At 55.3% G+C, this 26,721-nt stretch overlaps 2 protein-coding genes across 5 annotated transcripts; one reads left to right on the top strand and one right to left on the bottom strand.

Moving 5' to 3' along the window:
- Positions 1-585: 585 nt before the first annotated feature.
- PSMD13 (proteasome 26S subunit, non-ATPase 13) lies at positions 586-12,671 on the bottom strand. Its single transcript, XM_075545116.1, has 13 exons — positions 12,484-12,671; positions 11,893-11,971; positions 8,900-8,934; positions 8,773-8,828; positions 8,539-8,582; positions 8,346-8,432; positions 6,975-7,146; positions 3,761-3,840; positions 3,560-3,685; positions 1,978-2,040; positions 1,482-1,562; positions 1,271-1,387; positions 586-784 (listed from the first exon to the last, which is right to left on the bottom strand). Exons 1-13 carry the CDS (start codon positions 12,576-12,578, stop codon positions 689-691), a joined length of 1,131 nt encoding a protein of 376 aa, XP_075401231.1. The 5' UTR covers positions 12,579-12,671; the 3' UTR covers positions 586-688.
- A 123-nt stretch (positions 12,672-12,794) lies between these two features.
- SIRT3 (sirtuin 3) lies at positions 12,795-26,442 on the top strand. Of its 4 annotated transcripts, XM_075545113.1 has the most exons (8): positions 12,838-12,923; positions 14,045-14,178; positions 18,671-18,842; positions 18,972-19,204; positions 19,869-19,969; positions 23,504-23,665; positions 23,870-24,079; positions 24,990-25,824. In XM_075545113.1, exons 3-8 carry the CDS (start codon positions 18,694-18,696, stop codon positions 25,047-25,049), a joined length of 915 nt encoding a protein of 304 aa, XP_075401228.1. In that variant the 5' UTR covers positions 12,838-12,923; positions 14,045-14,178; positions 18,671-18,693; the 3' UTR covers positions 25,050-25,824. The 4 variants fall into 4 exon arrangements, with proteins under 4 accessions (XP_075401227.1, XP_075401226.1, XP_075401230.1 ...); XM_075545112.1 differs by lacking the exons at positions 14,045-14,178; positions 24,990-25,824 and adding an exon at positions 26,030-26,442 and having other exon boundaries at positions 12,795-12,923; XM_075545111.1 differs by lacking the exon at positions 14,045-14,178 and having other exon boundaries at positions 12,795-12,923; positions 24,990-25,823.
- Positions 26,443-26,721: the final 279 nt, after the last annotated feature.

The raw sequence follows: 26,721 nt of genomic DNA, 5'->3' as shown, positions 1-26,721 counted from the left end.
CGGGGAGGGCGGCCCTATCAGGAAAGGTCCCATCCAAGTCTTTACATAAGCAGACAACCACACGGTCTCCATGAGCAGCCCGTGGGCTTAGGGAGCAGCCAGGCACAACTCCCCCCTCTCTGGATGGCCTGTGCTGCCATCTGCGTCACCCTGAGCCCCCACGATGCTCAGAGACCTGGTGGCAGGGGTAAGAAGGCCAAGAGCATGTCAGGAGGGGCAGAGGTGGCCAGGCATGATGGGTGGGTGAGTGGGCATCTCAGGAAACAGTGGGTATGCCCAGGGCTGGGCTGGCGCCTCTTTGGCCAGCAGGCCCTGCCCAGCCTCCCAGGCGAAGTAGAGGCCCTGACCAGCCCTCACCTGCTCCTCCCCTGGCAGGAGCAGGCTGTGGGGATGGCCACCTTCTTCGTGACCTTCCTGTTTCCTGCCGGCTGGGTCCTGTGCCACCTGGAGAGCTACAAGAAGAGCTCAGCGGTGTGACGACGCTCCAGCATCGCCGCGGGGCGGACAATAAAGCCCGAGTTTCCGTGCTCGGTGTGCGTGTATGTGACTGCTGTGCGGTGGGCGCCCCAGAAACAACCACAGAGAGAACCAGGCAGAGACGTTTACTGAGGGGCCCTGGAAGGGGCTCCCACACTGGGTTCAGGGGCCCCGCCCCAAGGCATGAGGGACAGTCACAGCCAAGAGGCCCCTAGGTGAGGATGTCATAGGCCTGCTGTCCCACCAGCGTCTCCATGCTCCGCACGTCTGCGCACCACACCTCCAGGCGGCCCTTCATGCCCTTGATCTGTGCACACAGGACCACAGGTGTCAGCCTCGGTGGGGCAGCAAGTACTCCCCACCTCTCACCCTCTGCAGCGCTCGGGCCCCGCTAGCTCTTTAGGGCGGCACTGGTCAAACAGACACGAGAGCCAGGGAGGGGGGACAGGGTGACCCCAGGAGAGGGGTGAGACTGAGAGAGGGGGTGGAGGAAATCCACAGGATTAAAACCCAGCAAATGCAAACAAGACGGGTTTGAGCTCAGATCACAGAGATGGGGCTGGGTTTGGTCAGAGCCCCAATCTAAGGATTAGGAGGTGCCACCAGACAACTCCACTGTTGTCACAGTAAGCTTTTAAATGCAGGGTTCACACCTCAGCTCGTATTGAATTGTTCTTGGAAAGCCTTGATCCGGAGAGCAGTAATTAACTCCCCACAATCTCTTGCCTAATACTCCGTTCTTCCCCAAGTGGCGCCCATCCAAACACCCCAGGGCAGACAGCCCATGGCCCACCTGCTGCAGGTCCAACACCCGGGGCTGCACCCACGTCATGTGGACACGCCGATCCACCTCATCGATGCTGCCCCTCACCAGCCCCACCGACAGCGCCTTCATCACTAGCAGCTCCACCTGTGGGCAGAGCGGGGCGGGCTGAGGCCACTGGAGAGACCAGCAGGTGGACACACCAGACCCCAGTGTCAGACGTTGAGTCCCGAGAACACACCTCATTCACGGGGATCTGGGCGCTCTGGGCGATCTCTTCAAACGTGAGCTGTCGGTGGTTGGCGGGCCGCGTGAAAGTCATCTGAGGAGAGAGTTGCCGCCTGCTCTGAGGGAGCTTTCAGAGCTGGTCGTAAAAGCGCCCGCCCTTCCTCTGAAAATCCATCATGTGGCCCACGGTGGGCCTCCATGTCTACAGGCGCCCCAGCCCTGTGCTTCTCCTCTCCCTTGCAGTGAGCGGCCAGCCGGGTGGTGAGAAACCCAACAGCCACCCAGCCACGCCCCCAGGGTTCCTCGGCTGGCTCAGCTCAAGCCCCCACGCTCACACCTGCCCCTACTGTCAGCGTGGCTCTTAAAGAGCAAGCTGGCCATGCTCACGTGGGCCCAGGTCAGATCTGCTCGCCTCCCTGCCAAGCCCCCCCCCGGGGGGGGGGCAGGACGCAGGGCAAGCTGTCGGGGCCTTGGTTGGGGGCTGCGGGGCGGGTACAGAGGCCACGCACCTCCATGAGGCAGAGCAGCTGGATCTTCCTCAGCAGCTGAGCTTCATTGGCTGCCAAGTCGGGCTGTGAATGAAGACAAGCAGAGTCAGCCCTCTGGGTGCGCCCCCCCACCAGAGTGTGGAGAGAGCCCAGCACAGCCCGCTTCAGGGAGTCAGCATCAGTCCCCTGCAGAAAGTGTCACGAGGCTGCCCCACAGCCCCTGCGAAGGAAGGGCCCCGTCAGCCCAGGGGGGCTTCTCTGAGGGCCAAAAGAGAGCCAGGCTCCCTGCAGGGCCAGGCACAAGCCCTGTGAGCACCGGCACACCCTCTGCAACCGGGCCACACTTCCCTGGGAGCTTGGGCTGTGGGGTGGCCATGCTGCCACTAGCCCACAGGCTCCCTGCTGCTGGGACCAGGTGGCTGCACAAGTCTCTTCCCAGGCAGCCACCTGTCCTGAGGGACACTGACCCAAGCTGACTGGGGGCCCACCAGCCTGGGCTGTCTGCCTGGCGGAGCCCTGCTGCAGGTGGATGTCATGATTGAGAAACAGCACACAGTTGCGCACACCCAAGGTCTGCCAGCAAGAGCTGCCAAGGGCGCCATGGTTGTCCGCTCCGCTTCCAAGACCTGCTCCAGCCTCCTGGAAGCAGCAGCGGAGGTTCCTAGCACATGGAGGGAAGCTTCACGTTCCTGGGTTGAAGATGCATCCCACTCATATGCTCCTAAGTGAAAGTCATTCCCCTCAATGTCCCCCCATCATAATGCCAAAGTGAAGGTGCTGTTTCCAAACACATGCTCTCTTCTTACTCTACGCTTGAAGGTCAACTGCCTGAAGGTTGTCTGCCATCCAGAGCAATCAGATCCTACTGTCTGTCCCACCCTAAGTAGGGCCCCTGCTCCCTTCTGATCAGGATCTTAGATTGCTCCCCTGGAGAACAGCTCAAAGACATCTAAGGTAAAGCCAACTCAGAGGTGATCCATGTTGGGCTGCCATCCTGACTCTAGAGCCTGCCCACCTTGTTACCCACATGTCTTCCTGTCCATGTGTGCCTCTGGTGCCTCCCTTTCCTAATGCGTGGACACCCCACGATCATCCCCGTCACGTGTGTTTCCGTTAAAGACGTACTTACCGTGGCCCACATGCCCGAGATTACGGCCTCTGTCTGTTCAGGACTGGTTTCTGAAGCAATCACGGGGGTGAGCCCTTACATGCCTTTGCATGTGTGATGTCTCCTTAATTTACTCCTCTATTACACAACCGCCCCTTAGACCCATTTAGTGTTGGGCTGGTCCCCTACACCCACGAAGAAGCCAAGAGCCTCAGGAACGAGGCCTGGTCCCAAACGCCTGAGTGGCAAGAAATGGAAGGGACCATGTAGCTGGAAGGTGGAGTGTAAGTCAGAGGAGCAGTGGGGTGCAGGCGGGAGGTGGGCAAAGAGTGCAGGTCAGGCAGAAAAAAGACAGGGTGCAGATGGCAGAAAGGATGCAGATGAAGGCTGAGCACACATGGCTGGTGGGTGCGAGTCAGTCACAGTGCGTGCCCAGCTGGGCTGTACAGAGCCAGAGATACCAGGGGCTCTGTCACCTCCCCTCAGTGGGCTCACCTGTTGGCCCCAGGCGGTCTTCAGGGCCTGGAACTTCTCCACATGGCCACTGTTGAAGGCGTACAGGGTGTCGATGAGCCACTGCCGCTCTGTGCCCCGCAGCGACTCCAGCACAGGGTGCATAAGCTAGGAGGGGCAGGCAGTCAGCCAGGGTCCCCACAGCATCCCCACCGCCACGAGGAACCTGCTCCGGCGACTTACCAACTCTCCGAAGTTGAAGACACCTTCACCGAGCAGCCCCGCGAGGCCCAGCGTGAAGGCCCGCTCCTGCTGCTCCGAGACTGGGGGACAACAGCCATCAGTCAGTCACGACACCAGCCTCAGGCACCGCACTCACATCAGAGAGCACAGGACCCCTCCATGGCTCCCCCAGAGCCTCTCTCTGGTGCTGGGCCACCATCGCACCTGGCACCACACCAATCCCATGGCCAGCACCTCCCTCCTTTGAGGTTCTCTTTAAGGGAGGTTTGGGTTCCTCAGACCCAGCCCCACTCTGTGGGGAGCAGACCAGCTGCTCCTTCTCAGGCTCAGCTGTCTGTGGACTGGCCGCAGGCCCTGCTCTCAGCCACTGCAGCCCCATTCTGGGCATTTTCCTAGTAAAGCCACATTCCAGTTCTAGGCCCTTTTGGCCTCTTCAGCTACAGAGGCCAACCTCCAAAACCACCTGCTTGGGGAAGCCTGCTATCAAAGTGGATTCTGTAAAAGCAGTACTACAATGTAAGGCCTCTATTGAAAGAGGTCTGTGGGGGCCGGCCCCAGTCCCAACTATGTGGAACCCCCACCCCAAGAATGCACTTCAGAGGACAGCACTGAAGCTACAGCTTGGGGAGAGGGGCACGTCTGATCAGAGCACACAGGAGAAAGGAAGAGGGATGGAGAGGGAGGGAAACACATCCTAACCCACCAAGCCCTAAGGACGATATTTCTGCTCAGAGCAGACAATGCAGAGGACCATAGGCTTGCCCCCCCCCCCCCCATAAGACACGATGTCCCTCACTAATCCATTTACTATGGGGACCAACACTGGAGACACAGTGCGGAAACTGCACAATCTGACCCCACCACACGGGGGCAAAACACTAAGGGCATGCAACAGAGCAGCAAAGGGAGCCAAGAGATGAATCCCCAGAGAATACTAAAAATAGACTTTGGAGACAGAGTGTGGCACCCCATCAGACTCAATGGGAAAAAACTCGTAAAGGTCAACAAAGGCCAACAAACAGACCTTGAGCTATTTATAGGCTTTTCCATTTTTGTCAGTGGCTTTCTTTTTGTTGTCATTCTGTTGTTGGTTTTTTTGGGTTGGTTTTGTCTTCCTTTGTTTTGTTTGGCTTTGCCTGGTTTTGCACTTATCAATGTCTCTGCATGTCTATCTAGATAAGATAGGGGGGATAAACAATTTGCAGATGAAAAGAATGGTTCCGGGGGAGATATGGGAGAAGGGAGGAGGGAGAACGGGGAGGGAACCCAGGAACAAGGGAACAACAAGGGAACTAAACATCAATGTAGAGAAGGGCACAGGATGCCTAGTGCGCCTCAATCAAGGACAATGCAGCAACGAGGAATTACTAAACCCGAATGAAGGCTGAACATGATGGTGGGACAAGAGGGAAATAAAAGGAAATAGAGGAAAGAACCAGGAGACAAAGGACATTTATAGAGCTTTAAATACAGGCATGTACATATGTATATATGTTCATATATAATGGGAGGGAAATAGTACTATGTACTCATATCTATATGTTAAGAAATAAGGTAGCAGATGGACACTGAGACTCTAATCAAGTACTCCCTCAATACAAGAACACTTTGTTTGGAGGGGGAAAACGAGCAGCTGATATTAAGGGCTCAAGTGGAAGGTAAATGTTTTGAGAATGATGATGGCAACAAATGTACATATGTGCTTGACACAATGGATGTATGTATGGATGTATGTATGGATAAGAATTGTACAAGCCCCCAATAAAATGATTTAGAAACAAGCCAAAAAACAAAACACTGTTCTAATAAGCTGGCATTCCATGATGCTCACCTTGCTGACACGATCACTGAAGACAAAGCAGGTACATAAGCAAATGTGGTGAAGAAAGCTGATGTTGCCTGGCTATCAAAAGATATAGCATCTGGGGTCTTAAAGGCTTGAGAATAAAAAAGCGGCCATCTAGCTGAGAAGCAACAAAGCCCTCATGGAAGAAGCACACCAGCCTGTGCGATCATGAGATATCAATAGGATCATGTAGCAAGCCTCAAAGACCCAGACAAAAAAAAAATCTTACCATTGTGAATGAGGGAAAGTACATAGTGGAGACCCAAAGCCCATCTGTAGGCAACTGGACAGCCCCTTACAGAATGGTCACAGGGAGGAGACAAGCCAGTCAGGGGGCAGTATAGCACCAATGAAACAAACAACTTTCCTCTAGTTCTTTAATCCTCCCACCCCACCCCACCCCATCAGGATCCCAATTCTACGTTACAAATCCGGCTAGACCAGAGAATGTACACTGGTACAGACAAAAACTGGAAACACAGGGAATCCAGGACAGATAAACCCCTCAGGACCAATAGTGAGAGTAGCGATACCAGAAGGGTAAGGGTAAAGTTGGGGGAGAAAGAGGGAACCGATCACAATGATCTGTATATAATCCCGTCCCTGGGGGACTAACAACAGAAAAATGGGTGAAGGGAGACATCGGTTAGTATAAGACATGAAAAAATAATAGTAACTTATAAATTATCAAGGGTTTGTGAGGCAGGGAGGGGGAAATTGAGGAGCTGATACCAAGGGCTCAAGTAGAAAGAAAATGTTTTGAAAATGATGGCAACAAATGTACAAATGTGCTTGACACGATGGATAGACAGATTGTGATAAGAGTTGGACAATCCACCAATAAAATGATTTAAAAAAAAGATTTAAGGCCTTATCATTAGATATCCCTTGTGACCCACTTTAAATTTGAGTTCTATCTAATATTTTCTGCTTCCTTTTCAATCAAGGTTTTTCTATATTTTATTATTGATCTTAGGGTTGTTTGTAAATGTTTTTCTATATATGAAATCCAAGACATACTACTGAATTGTATCGTTTGTAAATTATATGCCAATAAAACTGTTTTAAAAAAGATTCATTCAACACACTTCCCTCAGGCCTACCGGCCATCTCACTCTCCCTCAAGGCCTGGAGGCCACAGCAGGGCTCCTGTTAAGGCCTCCGAACTGGGGGGCCCCCAGTGCTGAGACAGGCTGGGTCTGGGAAGCCTCACCGCCCCACAATGGATAAGGACACGACATGTCGGGACAACCTGAGCCTCGGAGAGGACCTGGGAAGAACCTCCAACAAGCCACTCCCCGCCCACGAGTCCATGCGGACTCACAGCAACCTTGACTGAAGGCCTACGGGAGGCATGGCCGTCTGTACCTGGCAGGTCCTTAATGTCAATACAGCCCAGGAAGCGCAGGGCGTCCTTGTAGTAGGCCGCGTGGTTCCCGATGGTCTGGTAGTACTTGCTGGACAGGTCATAGAAGCGGCTGTGCACGGACGTCACACCAGGCAGGTTGTTGAGCATCTCTTCAACATCCTCAATGGTCTCCTACACAGGAGGCAAGACCGCCCTCTCAGGCCCCACGCTGCTGGAAAACTCACTGCCATCGAGTCAATGCTGACTCACAGACACCCCCGAGAGTTCCCCAGACTCTAACTGTTCACAGTGGAAGAAAGCCCAGTCCTCCTCCCGAGGAGCTGCTGGTGGTTTCCAACTGCGGACCATGCCGATGGCAGCCTGACTCGTAACCACAATGTCATAGGGGCTCCTTACAGTAAGTTAAGAAGCCGTATGAACCACAGGCCAAGACTAAGGTAGCACAGAACATTTCAATTCCTTCCAAACGAAGCAGTGCAAAGTGAAGCAGGTGGAGTGTGCTTTGCAGAGCCCAGGTCATGCACAAGATCCTGGCCCAGGACAGAGGCTACGAGGACCCAGCAGCAAACAGGCAGCCAGAAGCGGGCATGAGGCATCTGTCAGCAAGCAACAGAAGACTAAGCCTGCCCATCGGGGAGACACAAGGGACACCGAGAGCGACCACTTGACCTCATGTGCTGGGGTGCTGGCAATGGGGCACTTTCTGGGGTGAGGCAGAGCGCCTATACAGAGCCTGGAAAAGGGCAGGCATGTGCCCCACCCACAGCCCCCCAGACACACAGGAGCCGGGTACTGGAGGTGGACAGCTGACACCCCCAGTGTCAAACAAACAAAGCCACTGTATGGGGCGAGTGAGAGCCCGCCTCCCACTCATCCCCACCCCCATCAGTGAACCCCGGGCCAGGCATGCTGACCGCAGCAGCTAGGGCGGCTCAGGCTCTCCCATGTGGGCCAGGCCAGGGCAGTGCCACCCATGTGACAAAGGAATTTCAGGACAATGAGATCCGGAGCAACATGGAATCTTTTCCCCAGTATTGCCTTGAATGCTACAATGACCTAAGCACCCTAGATGCTTTTTCTGGTGGAACAAGGGGTCCAGGCACACGATCTGCCTCATCAGACACCCCATCCCCAAAGCAGCACCAATGCAAAAACACCACCACCAATGATACCTCGGAGGTGGGTGCCAAGGACGGGAAGTGGGGAGACAAGACAGGGGGCCCACGCAGTGCTTTGTGCTGTTTTGCATCTTTCCTATGAGTCATAATTAGCTGAAGACAAATGACTAAGGAGGGAGGGAACAAGGGCTTTCCTTACAGGCTTAAACCGTTTCTATAACCACAGAACAGCGGGAGTTGTGGTGGCCTCACCTTCGTAACCTGCAGGTCCCCGATGTTTAACTTCAGTGCTCCAATGGCCGTCTTACACAGGATCACTGCCTCGTCGCTGCTTTTCACCTGCGCATCAGACAAGGGCCCACAGAGGCAGGCAACCATGTGCCGCATGCCCAACATGGCACACACGGCAGCCGGCCCGAGGAGCACCAGGGATCCAGACACTCACCTTCTCACGGGTCTTTTCCAGAAAGGTGAGAGCCACGTTAGGGTCTAGAGAAGGAAGAGGACAGAAGTCAGGAGATCCGGAGCAGAACTTGCGCTCACTTGCTGCCCGCTTTAGTGGGGCCGTCACTGGGGTCAAACCATTCCGAATCGTGCAAATTTCACCAGGCGGCTTTTGCCGTGAGCGCGCACAGCTCAGTGAAAGCTCATTGCCGTGCTGTGAAGCCAGCAAGCTCACCTGTCATCTGCCGGACGACATGGAGGATGATCTCCACGAGGGACAGAGGGTTCACTCTGAAACAGAAGCCACCCTGAGCCAGCGCCGACACCCGCACCACAGAGTCAAAGACAGAAAGGGGTTTTACCTGTGTTCAAACTCACTGATGAAGTTTTCGTAAAGCTGTGGGATCAGAGCAGGAGAATCGTTACAAGGTGTCTTTCCAAACCTGACTGAAAGGGATGCACAGTGAGCCTGACACCACCACCGCTCACTGCCCGGGTCGGTAAAGGTGTGGCTGCACAGGCCCCTGATCTCTCTCACTGGCTTAGCTGATGTCACTGCCTCTCAAATACGACTGGAAGAGAGCTGCCTCCTCAAGGCACAGTGGCCTAGACACCATAGGTGGAGCAAAGCTTTGGGGACCTCACTGAGAACAGCTGTAGATACCTATGAATAATTAGGTGTACAAAGCAGGAGTGGACAGTCCCAAGCATGAGTCGAGGAAAACTGGGAGGGGTCAAAAGTGAAATGGACATATCACAGAGGGACTAGCACTGGCCACCCTGAGCCGGACAACCACATGGGCTGGGAAGACAAGTCTAGGAGGCATGGCACCATGCCCACCATCAGGAGAAACAGCTGGCTGTCAACCTCCCGCCATTTTTACAGGGGGTTTCCTGGTTTCCTAAGGCGCAGCTGGGAAAGCACTGGACCATTACATGCAGAGTCAGCAGTTCACACCCGCCAGTGCTCTATCTACTCCAGGGCAGATTCAGTCTCAGGAACCCTAAGGACCAGCTCGACTTGGGTCCCATTTTTGTTCCCCTCAGTTTTCCACATTTTACTTTCTCGCTTCAATCATAATAGGATAACCAAGTTTTGTCTTAACTTGAGTTTATCCAATTCACTTCCAGGCAAGGAAACACTGCTTCTTAAAATGGTCCTACTGTGTGCTCTCTGGCCACCCAGCCCTTGCAAGGCGTTATCGTCACTCTCCTGCCACTACTTCATGGAGTCTCGGTGCAGACTTAGCTTTCCCATGGCTTCCCAAATTCGGCTGTGTTTTCCCCATAGAATGAGTCTGCCCTTTATTGCACTGCCACCACCTTTGGGACCCTGAGTCTTATCAGCACCGTCACCCCCAGAAGTGGTTCCCTGCTTTCCATCTTTTCCAGCACTTTTCCTTTGGGCGGCAACCTCAGAACTTGCATTTAAACTCTCCCCCATTTTCCGTGGCACTATTAAGTGAGCACTGGGCTGCTAACCACAAGGTCAGCAGTTCACAAACACCCGTCGCTCCTCAGGCGAAAGATGAGGCTATCTGATCCCAAACCAATTTACAGCCTCAGACGTAAGTTGATTATGTTCGCCACGAGTCAGAATCCACTCACTGACAGTGGATTTATGTTCCTCAGAACAGAATAATGCCTGGTCTGTCATGTTCCTCATAATTGTTCCTAAGTCTGAGCCCACTGTTCCAGTTCCTGTGTCACCGCATCTCGTTGTGGTTTTCCTCTTTTTCACTGACCTTCTACTTATCAAGCAAGACGCCTGTCTCCAGGGACTGGGTCCTCCTGACGCCCATGTGAACTTACATGACTCACTTACATGTGAGCTTAAACCCCAAAATCTAAACCCATTGCCAGCAAGTCAATTCCAACTCCTAATAATCCTATAGGGCAGAACAGAACTGTTCCTTAGTCTCCAGACTACTACTTTACAGGAATAAACAACTTTCTCACAGAGCAGCTACAGGCTCTGAACTGTCCACCTAGCATTCAGCAGTCCCACACGTAACCCACAGTGACACAAAGACTCCTTCTAAGGTATAGAAGGTAACACTAATCAATATCTTAGCTCGGAAGTCAAGGAAACCCCTTTAACTTTCCAACGTCTGGCTTGCTATCCTCCGTTTGTTACAGAAAGAATTGATCCCACACTTGTAGAAGCAATACCATTTAGGGATGGAGGCAAGATGGTAATGAGGCCGGACACACGTCGACTGTCTCTTAGGGCTGTCCCATCTGTAAGACTAACCAAGCCAACCATGTGTATAAGGGAGCAGAGTCGCAGAAACATGGCCGGCTGCATGAAGAGCACTAGGGCGCAGAGCACCCGCACTTCCCCGCAGAACCAACAGTGCCGAGCGGCTCCCAGCAGACTCGCAGCCCCTGCACAGCAAGCAAACGCAGCTCCATTACAGCCAACACCTGTGCTACTTCTGTTACGGCAGCCCTGAGAAGCTCACTAGCCACTGCCAAGTCACCACTGACTTGCAGCGCCCCAAAGAGGGGAGAACTGCCCCCGTGGGGTTCCAAGACCGCAAGTGCTTGCAGGGGTAGAAAGTTTCTCCCCAGAACCTGGGACAGCGCTTACAACATAAGTGAAACGGTGACTGAAGTCTAGGGTATGGATGGATGGCTTTTCCCATGAGATCTATAGATAACTACCCCACCCCACCCCCCAAACTCCAGGAAAGAAAGGCCAGGCAATGACATCATTTTCTACTGACCAAGTTTTCAAAGTGCTCAGCTTCAGAGGCAGCACAAACACAGCCCTCTCCACCAAGAATCTCCGTGGGGCAGCCCTCCTCTGTACTATAGGGTCGTCATGAGCCGAAACCAACTCCACAGCAACTGATCTAGTCACAAGCCAAAAATGTGCTCCAAACACATAAGATGTTGAACAGTATGACGCAGGGACACGCCAGGCAATGGAGTCATTTGAGGCTTGGATTTTTAGATCTAGGGAAGTGAAACTTACCAGCCTCAACCATGGCTATGCTATGGTTAACTTTTCAGCATCGAAAAGCTGGGGCCAAGAGTAGTGCTTACTTCCCAGGGTGGTTATGAGAGTGGAGTTACTATTATAAGGTCGCCAAGACTATGCCATCCACAGTGATTGTAGAGCAGTGCAGCTCACCAGTTAGAAGCCCATGGATGATTCTGAAGAGTTCTCGAGGATGCGTGCACACCTGACCTCCCCTAGGAACTGTCTGAGCAACGTCTGCTCAAGAGAAGTGGGTCTCAGCATGGACCGCAGGCTTAGGAAGCCCATGGGGCAGTTCTACTCTATTTTACAGGGCTGCTATGAATTAAAACCGACTCGGAGTTTTGGTTACGATGGCCAAGTATTTACCTTAATGAGGCCATCTCCTTGGGCAAAGCAGGGGTCCTGAACGAAGTCAAGCACTTGCAGTGTCAGCTGATGCCACAACCTGAAAAACAAAGGTAGCACGCTCTCAGCCTCCAAAGCCTCTCCACCAGGGACCACAGAGCAACAGCATCTGCTGCACATGCTAATGAAGCCCAGTCAGGACTCCAGGCTCTGCCACATGACTTACAAGAACTCGTCGATCTAAGACTCCGTTTTCTCAACTGTAAGGAGGGCATCGCTCTGGATGACCTCAAAAGGTTACTATGAGGCCTGACTGGAAAAAAATAACTTTGGGATCCAAGTTTTCCATTCACAGCGTGTCTCTGTGGAGGACTTGGACTGATGAGGCTCAAGTTTGTTAGAGATGGATAGGGTGAGTAGATGGTCAGCCAGCTCAGAGGCTGGACATTTACACATTCCGTCCAAACACAATCCTGCGAACATGATGCACAGAAATGCTTCCAGAACTCGGCCCACCTCCCGGCTCCCACCGCCCTCGCACGTGCCCGCCCCCGGGGGACCCCGGGCCTCATCCTCTGCCCGGGGAAGCGGGGCCCCGCGGCTCGGACTCACTTCTTTGTGTAGAGCTCCTCCAAACGGTGCCACACGGCGGCCTGGCCGGGTCCGGAGCTCTGGCTCTGCTGTAGGAAGCCCGGGACGTCCTTCATGGTGGCAGCAAGAAGCCAGGTCAGTGACACAACCAAATCCACCACCGAGACGACAAGGACCGGCGACGGACGGAAGTGCCCACTCACTTCCGGCGCGCCACTCCGCTCGGGGGAGGCCGGGAGCGCCGTAGCCCGACGCCAGGCGGCCGCTGGTCGTCAGGGTAACGCGCGGCAGAGCGCGCGCGCGCTGGGGGCGTGCGCGTGCGTGGCGGGGCGGGGCGAGCGGGCGTGCACGTGACGCCGGCACGCTCGCCGCCGTGGGGAAGATGGCGCTGTCTGCCCGTCGTGCAGTCCCCGCGCTGGGGAAGCGGCTTCTCCCGGCCCGCAGACTGTGGGGCGCGGGAGGTGAGCGGCCGCGGACGACCGCCTGCCCTGGGGTGGACCGGGCCGGGCGGTGGCCTCGGGCGCGCGGAGCCTGCGAGGTGGCGGGGAACGTCCGCTAGGTCCAGACGGCGACCGGCCGCTCGTGGGGCGCTGTGTCACCGCCCCGAGCCGGGCTTCCGCGAGCTTTGGTCGTAGATCGCGTTCTGCACCTCGCCGGTTTTCGGGCCGCGCATTCTGGAGGGCTCCCTGTACTAGAACCGTGTCCGTACTGAGGGGTGCTCCAAAGCAAACCTCACGGCCGTCGACTCTAGACAGGGTGGGACTGCCCCTGGGGCTTCCGAGACCTGCCTGCCTTTCTCCCGCGGAGGCGCTGGTGGTTTGGAACTGCTGACCGTGCCGTTAGCAGCCCAGCACTTAACCAGTACGCCACCAGGGCTCTACTTACTGGAGATGGTGCCCGTCCTGTCCCTAGTTATTACAAAGCGCTGCAGGTCACCTTGGGGTCAGTTCCTAGCGGGGGGGGGGGGGCCGCTGGGAATGATAGACCTGTTTGACGCCCCTCCCCCAAAGCCCCCAAGGAGCGCCCAGTTCCCTGCCCATGGCCACATCCGTGTTACCTAGGAACTAAAGTTCATCAATGTGCCTTACAGAGCAAGAATGGAAACCAGGCTGGTTGGAGATTTCAGTCAGTCGGCATAATACTTACGGCCTGTCACCTCACACAGTACAAACATCAGTGAGGAGATGATGCTGCGGGAGGGGGAGAATCCTTCGTTCTCCCAGAGACCTTTCTTGGAGCTCTTGGCTGTGGCTGACACCGATTTTGGATGCTGGGGAGAGGAGGGTGCAGACCAAGGCCCAGGAGAACTGGCTCCGGGATGGCTGCTCCCCAGTATTGTCTGAGAAGCCATTGCTTAGCACAGCTTGGATATCTGACGCTTGAATTTCTGGATAAAATTTCTACCAAAAAAGTACCCCTTGCTTCTGGCTCCCAGGCAGCCCCTGACTCAGTCGGAGGAGTGTCAGACCACAGACTGTCTCCTGATCCCTGTCAGACCAGGAAGATGGGTCACAAAGTGCCTCAGGCAGCAGCTCTTTTCTGTTTTCTCTCTTTTAAAAAAAATTTTGTTTTCTCTTGAAAGGTCATCGGAGCTGTAGTGTCTGTACAGACTACTGCTCCCACCCCACCCCCAGGGCAGTGCAGGGCTTCCCTCCCTGCAGTGCAGGCTCCTGCCAGCTCCCTTGCTCTGACCCTCCGTGCTGAGTGACTTGACAGGTGAGGCAACCGAGTGTGTGCTTATTGGTGCTGGTCCATCTGCTCCCTCAACCCCAAAACAGCCTCTCCCCCTCACTGTCTCATCTTGGCCCTCCAGAGGCTGGTTCCTCCAGTGCATGCTAGAGTCACGGTGCTAAGAAATGAGCATGCCACCACCCAACCCTGAGTCATGGGGCATGGAAGAGGCTCTCCGCTGTCAGATGACAGGAGGGAGAGTTTGTAATCAGTTGGCACGGGCAGAGTCTCAGCTGTCAGATGATGTGGGCAGTGTCTGTATAGTCAGATAGTATAGGGGAGGGTCTCAGTTTTTGACCTTGTGGCCACTTGTTCAAACCTGATGTCTGGTCCTGGGTGTTTCTTGTGGGCCCCAGTGATACCTAAGCAAATGGAAAGGACTGGAAGGTGATGGGCAGCTAGGGGCCATGTGGTAGTGGTGATGGTGGTGTTAGGTGCCATCGAATTGATTCCGACTCAGCCACTCCACGTATTGCAGAACCAAACACTGCTCAGGCCTGTGCCGTCCTCAGCTGTTCTGGTGTTTGAGCCCATTTCTGCAGCCACGGTATGAATCCTCCTGGAGGGCCTTCCTCTTCTGTCACTGCCCCTCTGCTTTACCAAGCATGATGTCCACTGCAGGGATTGGCCTCCTGACAGCATGTTCAAAGTATGTGAGACAGAATCTCGCCGCCATCCATGTCTCTAAGGAGCATTCTGGTTGTACTTCTTCCGATCACATCTATTAGTTCTTTTTGAAGTCCATGGTACTTAATAATTTTCACCAGAACCACAATTCAAATGCATCGATTCTACTTCGTTCTTCCTTATTATTCATTGTGTAACTGTCACGTGCATATGAGGTGATTGAAAATACTATAGCTTGGGTGAACCGCGCCCCCTCTCCCCCACCCCCCCACTACTTCGTCTTCAAAGTGACATCCTTCTTCCACTCTTCCCAGATGTTTGTGCAGCAGATTTTCTCATTGCGGTGCGTCATTTGCTTTCTTGGCTGCTGTTTCCATGAGCACTGGTTGTGGATCCGAGTGAAATGAAATCGTGACAATGTCAGTCTTCCTGACTGTGAGGCTTTGGGTCGGCTTTATATAGAGTTGTCATCCAACTGCAGGCGGCAGCCCTTGATCTCCATCAGCAAGTGCCTCAAGTCCTTCTCATTTTCAGCAAGCAAGGTTGTGTCATCTGCATATCAAAAGCTGTCAATAAGCCATCCTCCAATCTTGATGCTATATTCTTGATATAGTCTAGCCTCTTGCATTAGTTTCTCAGTATATAGATGGAACAGGTATAGTGAAAGGTTACAACCCTGACACATACTCCTGATTTTAAACCACGAGTGTTCTGTTGTGCAGGAGGCCTGGTGGCATAGTGGTTTTACACTGGGCAAAACCAGCTCTAAGGTCAGAAGTTCAAAACCACCAGCTGCTCCATGGAAAAAAGACGGGGCTAGAGTTACAGTCTCAGAAACTCAGAGGCAGTTCTCCCCTGTCCTGCAGGGCTGGTAGGAGTCAGTATCAACTGGAGGCAGTGAGCTTGGTTTTGGTGGTGCCATTGTCTTATTCTGTTCAAGTGGCTGCCTCTTGATTCCTCTAGGTTCTAGAATGGCCCTTCTCTTCATTGTTTTCCGTAGTTGTTAGCCACATAGTCGAATGCCTTTGCATAGTCAACAAAACACAAGCGTATTTTTTGTATTCTCAGCTTTCAACCAAGGTCGATCAGACGTCAGCAATGATATTCCTCGTTCCACAGCCTCTTCTGAATTCGGCCTGAACCTCTGACAGCTAGCTCCCTGTCGTGTACAGCTGCAACCATTTACCTTTAGGAAAACTTTACTTGCGTGTGATATCAGTGATATTGTTCTACAACGTGAGCGTTCTGTTGGGTCACCTTTCTCTGGCATGGGCACAGATAGGGGTCTCTCCCAGTCAGTTGGCCACATAGCTGTCTCCCTCCGAGGCATGACCAAGTGAGTGCTTCCAGTGTTTCATCAGCGTGCGGAACACTTCAGTTGCTAGTCCATCCACTCCCGGACCTTGTTTTGGCTGGTACCCCCTGCAACTTGGGCTCCTTCCCTGTTACCTCCTGACGTGGTTGCACATTAACCAGTGCTTTGTGTACAGTGACTGTCTATCTGCCCAGCATCTTTGGATGCTTCCTGCATCACTTGCTATTTTGCCTGTGGAATCTTTCAAAGTTGCAACTGGAGACTTAAGTTTTCCCCTTAGTGCTTTGGACTTGAGCTACACTGAGCATGTGCTGCTACTTTGACTCTCTCACTCCAGGTCTCACTCCAGTACTCTGTCCTCTCAAGCGGCCCTTTGCTTTCCCGGTAGCACTCTGTCCATCCGCTTTAGCCATTCTGCTTTCAAGAACGAGTTCCAGCGTGTCTTGTGACAGGCACTTTGGTCTTCCTGATGCCCTCGGGCAGCTCACCAGGTCTTCTGGCATTAATCTTCAGTGCATCAAATCTGTTTTTGAGATCTTTTCTAACTTCAAGTGGGATATACTCAAGGTTGCGTTTTGGCTCTTGGGGACTTAAAATTTTTTTTCTTCAGCTTCTACTACTTGAACTTGCCATGTGAGCACCTGCTTGTCTGTTCTACAGTCAGCCCCTGGCCTTGTTTTGCCTGATGATATTGAACTTCTCAACATCTCTTCCCCATACCTGCATTTACTTTGGTCACACGTGTGGTTGCCATTTACATTGTTGAAAAAAGGGACGTACAATGAAGAAGTTGTTGACCTTGCAAAATTCTGTCATGTGATCTCCAGCTTCGTTCCTGTCACTAATCCTCCCTCCCCCCAGCCGACATGTGAGAGAGCCACAGCCTGGCTCCTGCCAGCCCTGCCTCTGGGGGGGAAGGCTACTTCCTGGTCCATGTGCAAAGGGATAGTCCTGGGCCCACTGGTGCTGACCTTGGGCCAGCCTCAGGGTGCAGTGTGGTTAGGTTCAGAGGAACTTCTCCAGGCCCAGGGCAGCTTACATGACAGCACCCGTGTGCTGGACACTCAGCACTGCCCAGGCTGAGCTTCCTCTTGTCGTGGGCCCTGTGAGAGGCCACCCTTCTCACCACCCCTGACCTTGCTGGGGTGTGGGAGGGCTCTGTGGAGACTGCCAGCAGCCCCGGGCAGAGCCATCGCTGTCACCCCTGTGTTCTGAGCCACTCTACAGGCTCCTGTGACCACAGTGGGGGGCAGGGGGAGAGGCACCTCTGATGTTTCAAGCTGGGCTGCCGCCTGCAGCGTCTTGATATTCTGCCTGTGAAATGTTGCCCTGCATGTTAGAGGGGCTGACTGGGTTGTCGATGCCCCAGGGCTTGTTACTTGCCCACTGCTGCTGAGAAGCTCTGCCCAATGTTGACAGGAGCCTGTGCACTGGTCCGTGACAAACCTGCATCCCACATGCCTTCAGGGTGGCTGGAGGGAGGACACACCCTGCAGGACACACACTTCTTCCCCGTGGAAGCTCCTGCACCCAAGGGGGGCATCTGCACCTTTTGGGGGCTGCTACACCCATAGAGGGACTCCTGCACCCCAGGGGAATTATATAGCAATTGGGGGCTGCTACATATACACCCTTGAAGGGGCTGCTACAGCTGGGGGGGGGGGCTATTGCACCCAGAGGGGGCGCTACACTTACGGTGAGTTGCTATATCGACGGGTTCCAGCGCCCCCAGCAGGATCCTACACCCAAGGGTACTATTCTGTCCCCGTGCGGAGGCTGCTACACCTATGGGAGGTCGCTGCATCCACCGGGATCCCGCACCCAAGTGGGCTGCTGCACCCAGGGGCGCGAACTGGCAGCCACACCATGAGACATGGGGGCTGAGGCTGGTGGCGGCACCTGTACATGATCCTGACTGAGAGGCACTGCCAGCCCTTACAGAGCGAAGACTGTCCTAGTGGAACAGCTGCCTCATGGGGGAGGTGGTCTGTTTTCTGGAAGTTGAGGCTCCCTGCTGGGGCCCCTCCAACTCTTGCTGTGTGGAGACTTCTTCAGCAACAGGTGTCACTGCAGGGGCAAGTGCAGCACTGAGCTCTGAGGGCTGGCCGCCAGGTGTGGTGGCGCAGCCTGTCTGACTGACCGTAGGGTACGTGTCAGCCTCTGTGCTTGCCGCAGGTACCCGGGGATAGGGAGGAAGCAGAAAAACGGCCCGAGCCAAGCCACTGTGATGAGCAAGCTGTGCCGCGTTTCAGAGACGGGCCGTCTTGGCAGTGGGCAGTGTGAGTGGGCTAGTGTCCAAGGAGACGTTTCAGACTGGGGGCGGGCCATTGCCTAGGAAGCAAGCAGAATGGGCACCGTTGAGGAAGAAGGATCCCATCGACCCAGGACATCCTAATTGGGAGGGATGCCACCATGGGATGACATTGGCTGAGGGCCTGCATGGCATGAGGCTGGGCCCTGTATGTGCCCGTGCCACGAATCGGCCACTGTCCGCCCTTCAGGTGTTCATTCTGACTGTCCCCGTGGGTGTTGCAGGTGGAGGATGGCCCCTGTCGCTCATGGCCTGCACCGCAGGGGGAGGGGGTAGTGCCAACCAGCAGCTGACCCTGCAGGAGGTCGCCGAGCTGATCCGGACCAGAGCCTGCCAGCGGGTGGTGGTCATGGCGGGTGCTGGCATCAGCACCCCCAGTGGCATCCCCGACTTCAGGTGCCTCTCATCCCCTCCTTCCCTCCTCGACCCCTGGCCCCTGTCCTCTCCTGCCCCCGCCCCCATCCTTAGCTCCCCCCCTCTGTCCTTGTCCTCCCCCCCACTTCCCTGGGCTGTCTCTCTGTGTAGGTCTCCAGGGAGCGGCCTTTACAGCAACCTGAAGCAGTACAACCTCCCATACCCCGAAGCCATCTTTGAACTGACCTTCTTCTTCCAAAACCCCAAGCCCTTTTTCACCCTGGCCAAGGAGCTGTATCCTGGGAACTTCAAGCCCAACATGACTCACTACTTCCTCCGGCTCCTGCACGACAAGGGGCTGCTGCTGCGTCTCTACACCCAGAACATCGATGGGCTTGAGCGAGGTCAGCCCCTCCTGCTACATCTCCCTCCTTTGAGGCTGATCTCCGCTTGGGAGTTTCAGGTTTCCTTTTAGGTGGTGGTCTTTGTTGTGGGGTCTTTTCAAACAGAGACATCATGTCACCTGCCCCCCCCCCACCGTACATGTAAATACATCCTCCCAAGACACAGCCTCTCCGACCTTGCCAAGGCACTCACTGGCCTCCCACCTTCCCACTCAGGACCCACGCTGCCGGCCAGCAGCTCCAGGCCTCTTCCCGAGTGACCATCAGGCCAGAGCTGCACCCCAAACAGTAACATAATGGTTTCCAGTGCCGTGATTACTTTCTGGGGCGGGGGGGGGGGCCTAGGGACAAGCCCAGGGCCTGGGTGATGCCCATAACAAGCATGCTGAGGCCTGGGTGGGACTTGCAGCCTTTGCATCAGTCTCACTGAGAGGCCTCAGGCTCAGGCAGTGTGAGCGGATTACCAGCCACCCTGTCTGAACAGCACTATCCCTGTCACTTCCAAGGTGTTACCCGGCACACTTACAATGGAAACCGTCCTAGGTGCTGGGGGTCATTCCATCTGGGCCGGTGGCTGTTTGCTCACTAACCCTGCTCAGTGCGCCATGCAGTGTTGCCTGCAGGCGGCATGGGCAGGCCTGGTTCACTAAGGTTTGAATTGCAGTGTCTGGCATCCCCGCCTCGAAGCTGGTTGAAGCCCACGGCACCTTTGCGTCTGCCACCTGCACTGTCTGCCTACGAGCCTGCCCTGGGGAGGACTTCTGGGTGAGTGTGCCCAGAGGCTGCCCCTGCAGCCCAGGCTGGTCTGGAAGTGGGAGAGCCCTCTGTGAACCCACAGTGCAGCACAGGCTAGTGCAGAGCTGAGGCAATACAAGCAAGGGTAGGGACATGCTTGTCCCCTCAGCTGGCTCCGCCTAGGTGCGCGCGCACTGGAAGCGCTGCAGCGAGGGGCTCCCATCAGAGCTCCCTCTGGGGAGCCACACCGTGGGACATCTTGCATCAGGCCTGCGGCCTCATTGGTGACCAGAGTTTTGCCTTCATCTCCCGCAGGCACTTGAGATGTGTCTCGTTTTCACTGGGTGAAAGGTTACGGAGCAACCTGCTTTTCCACCCAGCAGTTTCATGGGCTTCTGCCACACTGATCGCAGCCCCTGCCCTGGCCAGCACCCTTTTCACCTCCTGCCTGTGCCCGGCTGCCCTTTGACCCCAGAGGGTTGGTGCGCTTCCTGATGTGACCCCTCCCCTTTGAGGCCTGTTGGCTGAAAACTGGGCCATTGGGTGTGGCTTTCATGATGAAGTAATGTGGCACTGAGCATGTTTGCTTTAAGAACTCCGAAAGGTGGAGCTGGCTGTCTTGTAATGGCACAACCAGCCTGCAGAGAACTCCATGCTTCCCACGGGACTAGGCTGCCCCTGAGACTGGAAAGAAGGAGGCATTGCTGGGCTGGGGCTGCTGGCCAAGAGAGGCTGGGCAAGGGACCAGAGTGAGGGAGCGAGTGAGGAAGTGGCTGAGCATCCCCGCTCACTGGAGCAGCCCCCCAGCCCTCACTATCGCCTAGGCCCCGAGCCATGTCCTCTGCCTCCTCTGCCTGTATCCCACTATGGGCCAGTGCTGCAGTGTCGGGGTGAGGGGGGGTAGGGGAGGTTGGGTTCTAAACCACTGTTGTGAAATGCCAGTCAGTTCTGACTGAGAGTGACCCTGTATCCAGCGGAACAAAGCCTTGCCAGGCCCTGCACTGTCCTCACCCCCTGCCCTGTGAGCTCAGTGTTGCAGCCACTGTCAGGCCATCTTGCTCAGGCTCTTCGTCTTTAAGCCGCCCTTCACCTTGACCAAGCTCGATGTCCTTCTGAGGGTCGGGCCGTACTTCTAAGGAGCACGTTAGCTGTACTCCTTCCCAGACAAATTTGTTCTTTCTACCTGTGCAGGACCATTCTGTTGTGGGTCAGAACCAGCTCAATAGCAGGCAGCACAGACACCTGTGTCTTCCTGAACTAGAAACGAGTCTCTGATGGAGTTTGGGGGCCTCCTTTCAAGGGTAGGTGCGGGGCTGCTAGCTGCAAGGCCAGCTCTGCATGCCCACCAGCCACTCCTCAAGAGAGAGAGGGAGTGGGGGGTGGGGGTGGGGGAATCTGTGTGCTCCTGTAAAGACTTTCTGTCTCGGGAACCCAACCTATCACAGTGATGGTCGGAATCAGCTCAATGGACAGTGGGGTCGGTTTGATTTTGTTTTGTGTTATTATATAGCGATCTTTAAAAAGTTACTACCTCCACAGAACTTTGTATGTTTTATTTAATGTTTATTTAATGTTTACTCAGGCAGGAAGGGGTGGCAGGAGGCTTTCCAGCCAGTCTGCCCCAGGGAGGCCTACAGAAGCCTGGGGAGGGCTTCCATTGGCAACCCCAGCTTGGACATCTTTCTCCCTGAGAGGCATGCCGCCCTGCCAGAGCCTGGCCCTGCCCAGGCTGCACACTGAGGGCAGCTGCATCTGGCAAGGCCTCTCTGTCCTACCGTCCCTTACACTGTGGCCTCGCTCTCATGGTCCTGCCAACACTTTGTGCTTTAGGAAGACGATTCTTTCTCTTCTGTGTTGTCGTCGTCGGTGTGTAGCTATGAGACGTCTGCATCCTAGGGCCTTCTCGGGCCTGCATGCCCCTGAGGCAGGGAGTTGTGCTGGACGGTTTCCCAAGGCTTCCTGGGTTGGAAAGGCAGCCTGGACAGCATCAGCGGCAGGCGTTAGTGCTGATATGAAGGATGGAGACCACCCCCGCCCCCGCCCCCACCCCCACCCCCACTGGACGTGTGTAGCGTAGAGATGCAGTAATACTCACTTGGTGGCTTAGTATGACACACTGTGAATGTTGATCACCTCAGCCTCACTTATAGCAAGAGTGTGTTGGAATCTGTCGTAATTGTTTTGAAGTTCATATGAAAATGGAAAGATTATAAAAGTTCTGAAAAAAGACAGGCCGATCCTATTAAGTGTCAAGAACACATTAAAGCAACAGTAATGAGCAGGCAGAGAGTATTGAAAGGGCCACGGGCAGTCAAAGGAGCACGCACCTCCATCTGGGGGAAAATGCAGCCGGAAAGCGCCTTTGGAGCAGAGATGGCGAGACCTCATCTCGTATACTGTGGGCATGTTCTCCGGAGGGGCCAGTCTCTGGGGAAGGCCAGCATGCTGGGAAAAAGAGGACGCCCCTCCAGGAGACTGGGTGACACCATGGCTGGCTGCAGCCCTGGTCTCAGACGTCAACGTCAAGGCTGGCGCAGGACCGGGTGGAGGTGTGCTCGGTTGTCCGTGGAGTCCCTCTGGTCAGAATGGACTCTAGCAGGCAGGAACCAGCCCAAGAGAGGGACGGCCGGCACCCTGGCACAGCTCGGCTCCCAGCACGTGCAGCAGCAGGCTGGCATGGCACACACAGAAGCGTGCAGTCGTCTGGTAACGGGGCGACGAGTCCGTCATACAGAGGAAAATCTGCATCTGCCCAGATTGTGTTGCCTCCGAACGTGTATCCCGGTGGATGCGAGCGTGAGAACTAACTGGGAGGGCGAAGGCCTCTGATCTGAGAGGGAAAGAGACGGTGACCCTGTGCGTTCCAGCGGCTCTGAGAGGGCATGGGTGAGTTCCCCCTCCCCTTCCCAGGCCCCAAGAGACAGATGCCAGGCAACCAGGCTGCCATGAGAGTAAAGAGAAGCTAGCATTTCTCAGTGACTGTCAACAAATGCCTTTCTCGGTGGAGACATGTCTTTACAAAACAACCCCAGCCCACACTGTCCACCACTGGAACTGCCCTGTGACCTTTCCACGGCCGGCCACCTTTCCCACACAGCACTGAGGGGTGGGGGTGGCGTGGTCAGCCAGTAGCCATTGCACCACATGGGCTCCTTTGAAAACAAGATGCTCCAAAGAAGAGCCCAGGCCCGGAGAAGAGACGCTTCCATAGCTGTGCCCATCCTGGTGGGGAAGGCATGCTGGCCGAAAGAACCATCAGACAAAGACTCAATTCGGTGAGATCCCGTCACGGCCACACACAATCCAGGAGCTGGCCTCATGCAGAAGGTGGACCGCAGTCATCCCACCTTCCATTTGGCAGCCGGTGGCTCCTCCTCAGCCAAGCCAGCCGGGAGAAGGGAAGGTGGGGGCTTTGCTCAGGACAAACGTGGAGACAGCTGCAGAGGTGCCCCTGGGCCAGTACCCCTGGTGCCAAAGGGGGTGGCGAGCATGCCACTCGAGCCAGTCTCGAGTTTTATAGGGACAAGATGTCCAGGGTCTGAAGCCCCTTCCCTCGCTGCCCAGGCCGCCGTGTTGGCTGACAGGGTGCCCTGCTGCGGGGTCTGCACTGGCATCGTGAAGCCCGACGTGGTGTTCTTCGGAGAGCCGCTGCCAGAGAGGTTCCTGCTGCACGTGGCCGACTTTCCCATGGCGGACCTGCTGCTGGTCCTCGGCACCTCACTGGAGGTCTGCATCGGGTGGTGGGAAGGGGGCAGGGCAACAGCAGAACTGGCACTTCTGCGTTGGCTCTAGGGCACTCGGTCTGCCTCTGGGAGATGGGCAGGTTCAGCTGGTGAGGAAGAGGGCAGGAAGGAATGCGGCCCAGATGAGCCAGGCACAGGTGGATGGGGCAGGAGGTGTCAGCCCCAGCGCCTGTTGGGTCCTTTGCAGGTGGAACCTTTTGCCAGCTTGTCTGAGTACGTCCGCCACTCCGTGCCCCGAGTGCTCATCAACCAGGCTGTGGTGGGCACCTTCGCGTGGCAACCTAGGGGCAGAGACGTGGTGCAGCTGGGGGACGTGGTGCATGGCGTGGAGAAACTGGTGACGCTGCTGGGCTGGACCAAGGAGCTGCAGGACCTCATGCGGCGGGAGAGGGAGAAGGTACCAAGGATGGGCGGGGCACATGGTTAGGCTCTGGGTGGCCTGTCCTAAACACCAGTCAGTGCTGGCAGCAACAGCATGGGGGAGGAGGGGCACGTGGATGTGAATGGCAGCTGGTAGGTGTGGACGGAAGTACGAATGTGGGTCTTGTTCACTGTGTCTGGGCTGGTTATGTGCCCTTGAGCTGGGTGGTGGTGAGGCCCTCAGCTGGAGGGGAGACAGAGCCGCATTTGCTGGTTGGCGGTCTACACTCCAGCACTGCTGGCTTGTCCCCACTGTTTAAAACAAACCTGCCCCCAGCAGCTCCCTTCTCCAGGCAGCACCTGGCTCTGAGACACAAATGGGAGCTGGGGTGTTAAGGTGCTCTCGTTGAAGGCACGTCGTCACCAACATCCTCTGTTCCCAGGATTGGGCACTTAGGGACACAAGTGCTGGGAAAGAAGGCCACCCAACACCAATGTCTGCTGGTTCTGCCGGGGTCACAAGGAGACCCCCAGTAGGACCGTATAAAAGTTTCTGTATGTGCATTTCTTTGGAACATTAAGTGTCATGGATGCACACAGCAGGACACGCCAATCCAAGTTTCCATGTGTGCAGTTCACCCATCCTCATCTGCCTGCTCTGTGCCCTCACCCCACCTCCCGTGAATGTCACTCAGTGCTCCTGGAGGCCTCTTTAACCTTGAGTTGCTTTTTCCAGTTTGAGCCATCAAGGTTTCTGAAGAGAACATAATGCTCAAGTCAGACAGTGTTAGTTAGGCTGAACAATGGCTTGGTTTTGAGACGGCATCAGGGGACAGTTCTGGTTTCAGGCTTAAAGATGACCCAGGGCAACAGTTTCAGGTGCTCATCCAGCCCCTGGGGCTCCAGAAAGCCTAGAGTTCGTGAGAAATTTAAAATTTCTCCTGTAGCACCCCCTACATCAGGATTTTATAGGATCTTTGATCAAAACCTCGAGTAGTGGAAGCTGAGCACCATCCAGTTCTCTGGCTTCGTGGCGGAGGAGCCCATTCCCAAACCCACTGCCCTGAGTTGGCTGAGACTCAGTGACCCTGGATCGTGCTGCTGGGACCGCTTCACCCTGCTCCTGCGTAGCTGCTGCCTGGACACCTGGCAGCGGCACTGAGGGCTTTGCACATTGGGCACCCTCCTCTCAGCTGCCGGCGGAGAGAGCAGAGGTTGTGCAGGACGGACCCCAGCATCACACAGGTGGAACAGAAGCACTAAGGACATGAGAGCAGTTAGCTGGCACGTCACGTGAGACCCTCCATCTCCAAACCAGGGAACAAGGCCCCACACCTAGCAGCTCCACAGCGACTCTTCTGTTTGGTGACTGAGTTAGCTGTCACACAATGTCTTTTGCCAATCCAGCTTTTCCAAGCGCACAGCTTATCCTCAGCTGTGCATGTGCAGTGCCCCCTTCATTCCATCTGTCCAGCGCCTTTAACCCTCCTCCTCTGCCCTCGTCTCTGCTGGGCAGCAATAAACTCCATAGTGGGCTCCCTCCCTTTAAAGACAGCATCGGTGTGCTCGCCTTACTCCACTCCCGTCGGCAATCTCCATCCACACGATACCAACTCGCCCTGCTGGCTGAGTGTGTGCATGTCGGTCCGAGTGGTGGCCCGTCATATGTCTACCACTGGGGTCCCTCTGCCTGTTGGTGGCCATTTGGTGGTTCCCACCCTGTTTTAGGAGTGGCACTGCTGAGCTTCGTTCACCTGTGTCCGCGGGCCCATCTTCCTTTCCTCTCATGACGCAAAGGCGTCCACATCAGGAGTGGCGCACAGAGCATCATGGCCAAGCTCATACACTGTGGACAGCCACTGGCCACCTGAGACCTTTCTCCCAGCAGCAGGCAACAGTGTGCACAGGGGTGGGTGGGTGGTAGGTCCTGCTTTCAGAGATTGCCTAAGGCCTGCTGCCACCTGACTGCCACATTCCTGTGTTGCAGCTTGACACGGGGGACAGTTAGGTGTGATGTCCCTGGCTGCCAAGGAGGCTACGTCGAAGGAAACCACATCTACTGAGCTGACTTCGTGCCAGGACGTCAGCAGGCATGTGGCGTGGGACCCCAGGACCAGAGCAGGCGTGTCAGCACCTGAGTACACAACGGACGCTCCAGGCTGGCCTCTCTGCACAGCCACCCAAAGAGCTATCCAGCGCTCCTCTAGTGGCCCTCGGGAGTGGAGAGCTGCGGGATCTCAGACCAGCCCTTGGCATTGCCCTGTTGGATCTGATGGCAGCCTCGAGGCCAAGTCGGTCCCCAGTGTGTCCCCCAGACCTGGTTATCTTCAGGGTCTTCCAGTGGCTGTTTAAATTCAACAAACCTGTCCCCCTTTAGTGGCATAAACTGTAGTATAAAAACTGGGCATCTTTTTATTTCCATCTTCATAAAGAACCAAGCGTGGGCGTGAAGGGGTAAGAGCCCCAGCTGTTGGCTTGCCTTCTAAGATCCCTGCATCCACCCCAGCCCTTTCTTCAGAACACTGCTCCACGGCATTCTGGCAGTGCCTGCCCATCCTCCCACCACTTCCCCTCACTGCCGACCCAACCTGCGATGGATGAGGGCCAGGTCTCTAGAAAACATAGACATCTGGTCAGAGGGGTTTTCTAAGGGGAAGGAAGCAAGTTTCTAAAGTTCCT

The sequence above is a fragment of the Tenrec ecaudatus genome, chromosome 4 (assembly GCF_050624435.1).
Source record: "Tenrec ecaudatus isolate mTenEca1 chromosome 4, mTenEca1.hap1, whole genome shotgun sequence".
In the NCBI taxonomy this organism is placed as follows: domain Eukaryota; kingdom Metazoa; phylum Chordata; class Mammalia; order Afrosoricida; family Tenrecidae; genus Tenrec; species Tenrec ecaudatus.
Note: the sequence above shows the minus strand (reverse complement) of the source record. Positions and strands in the feature narration are given on the sequence as shown.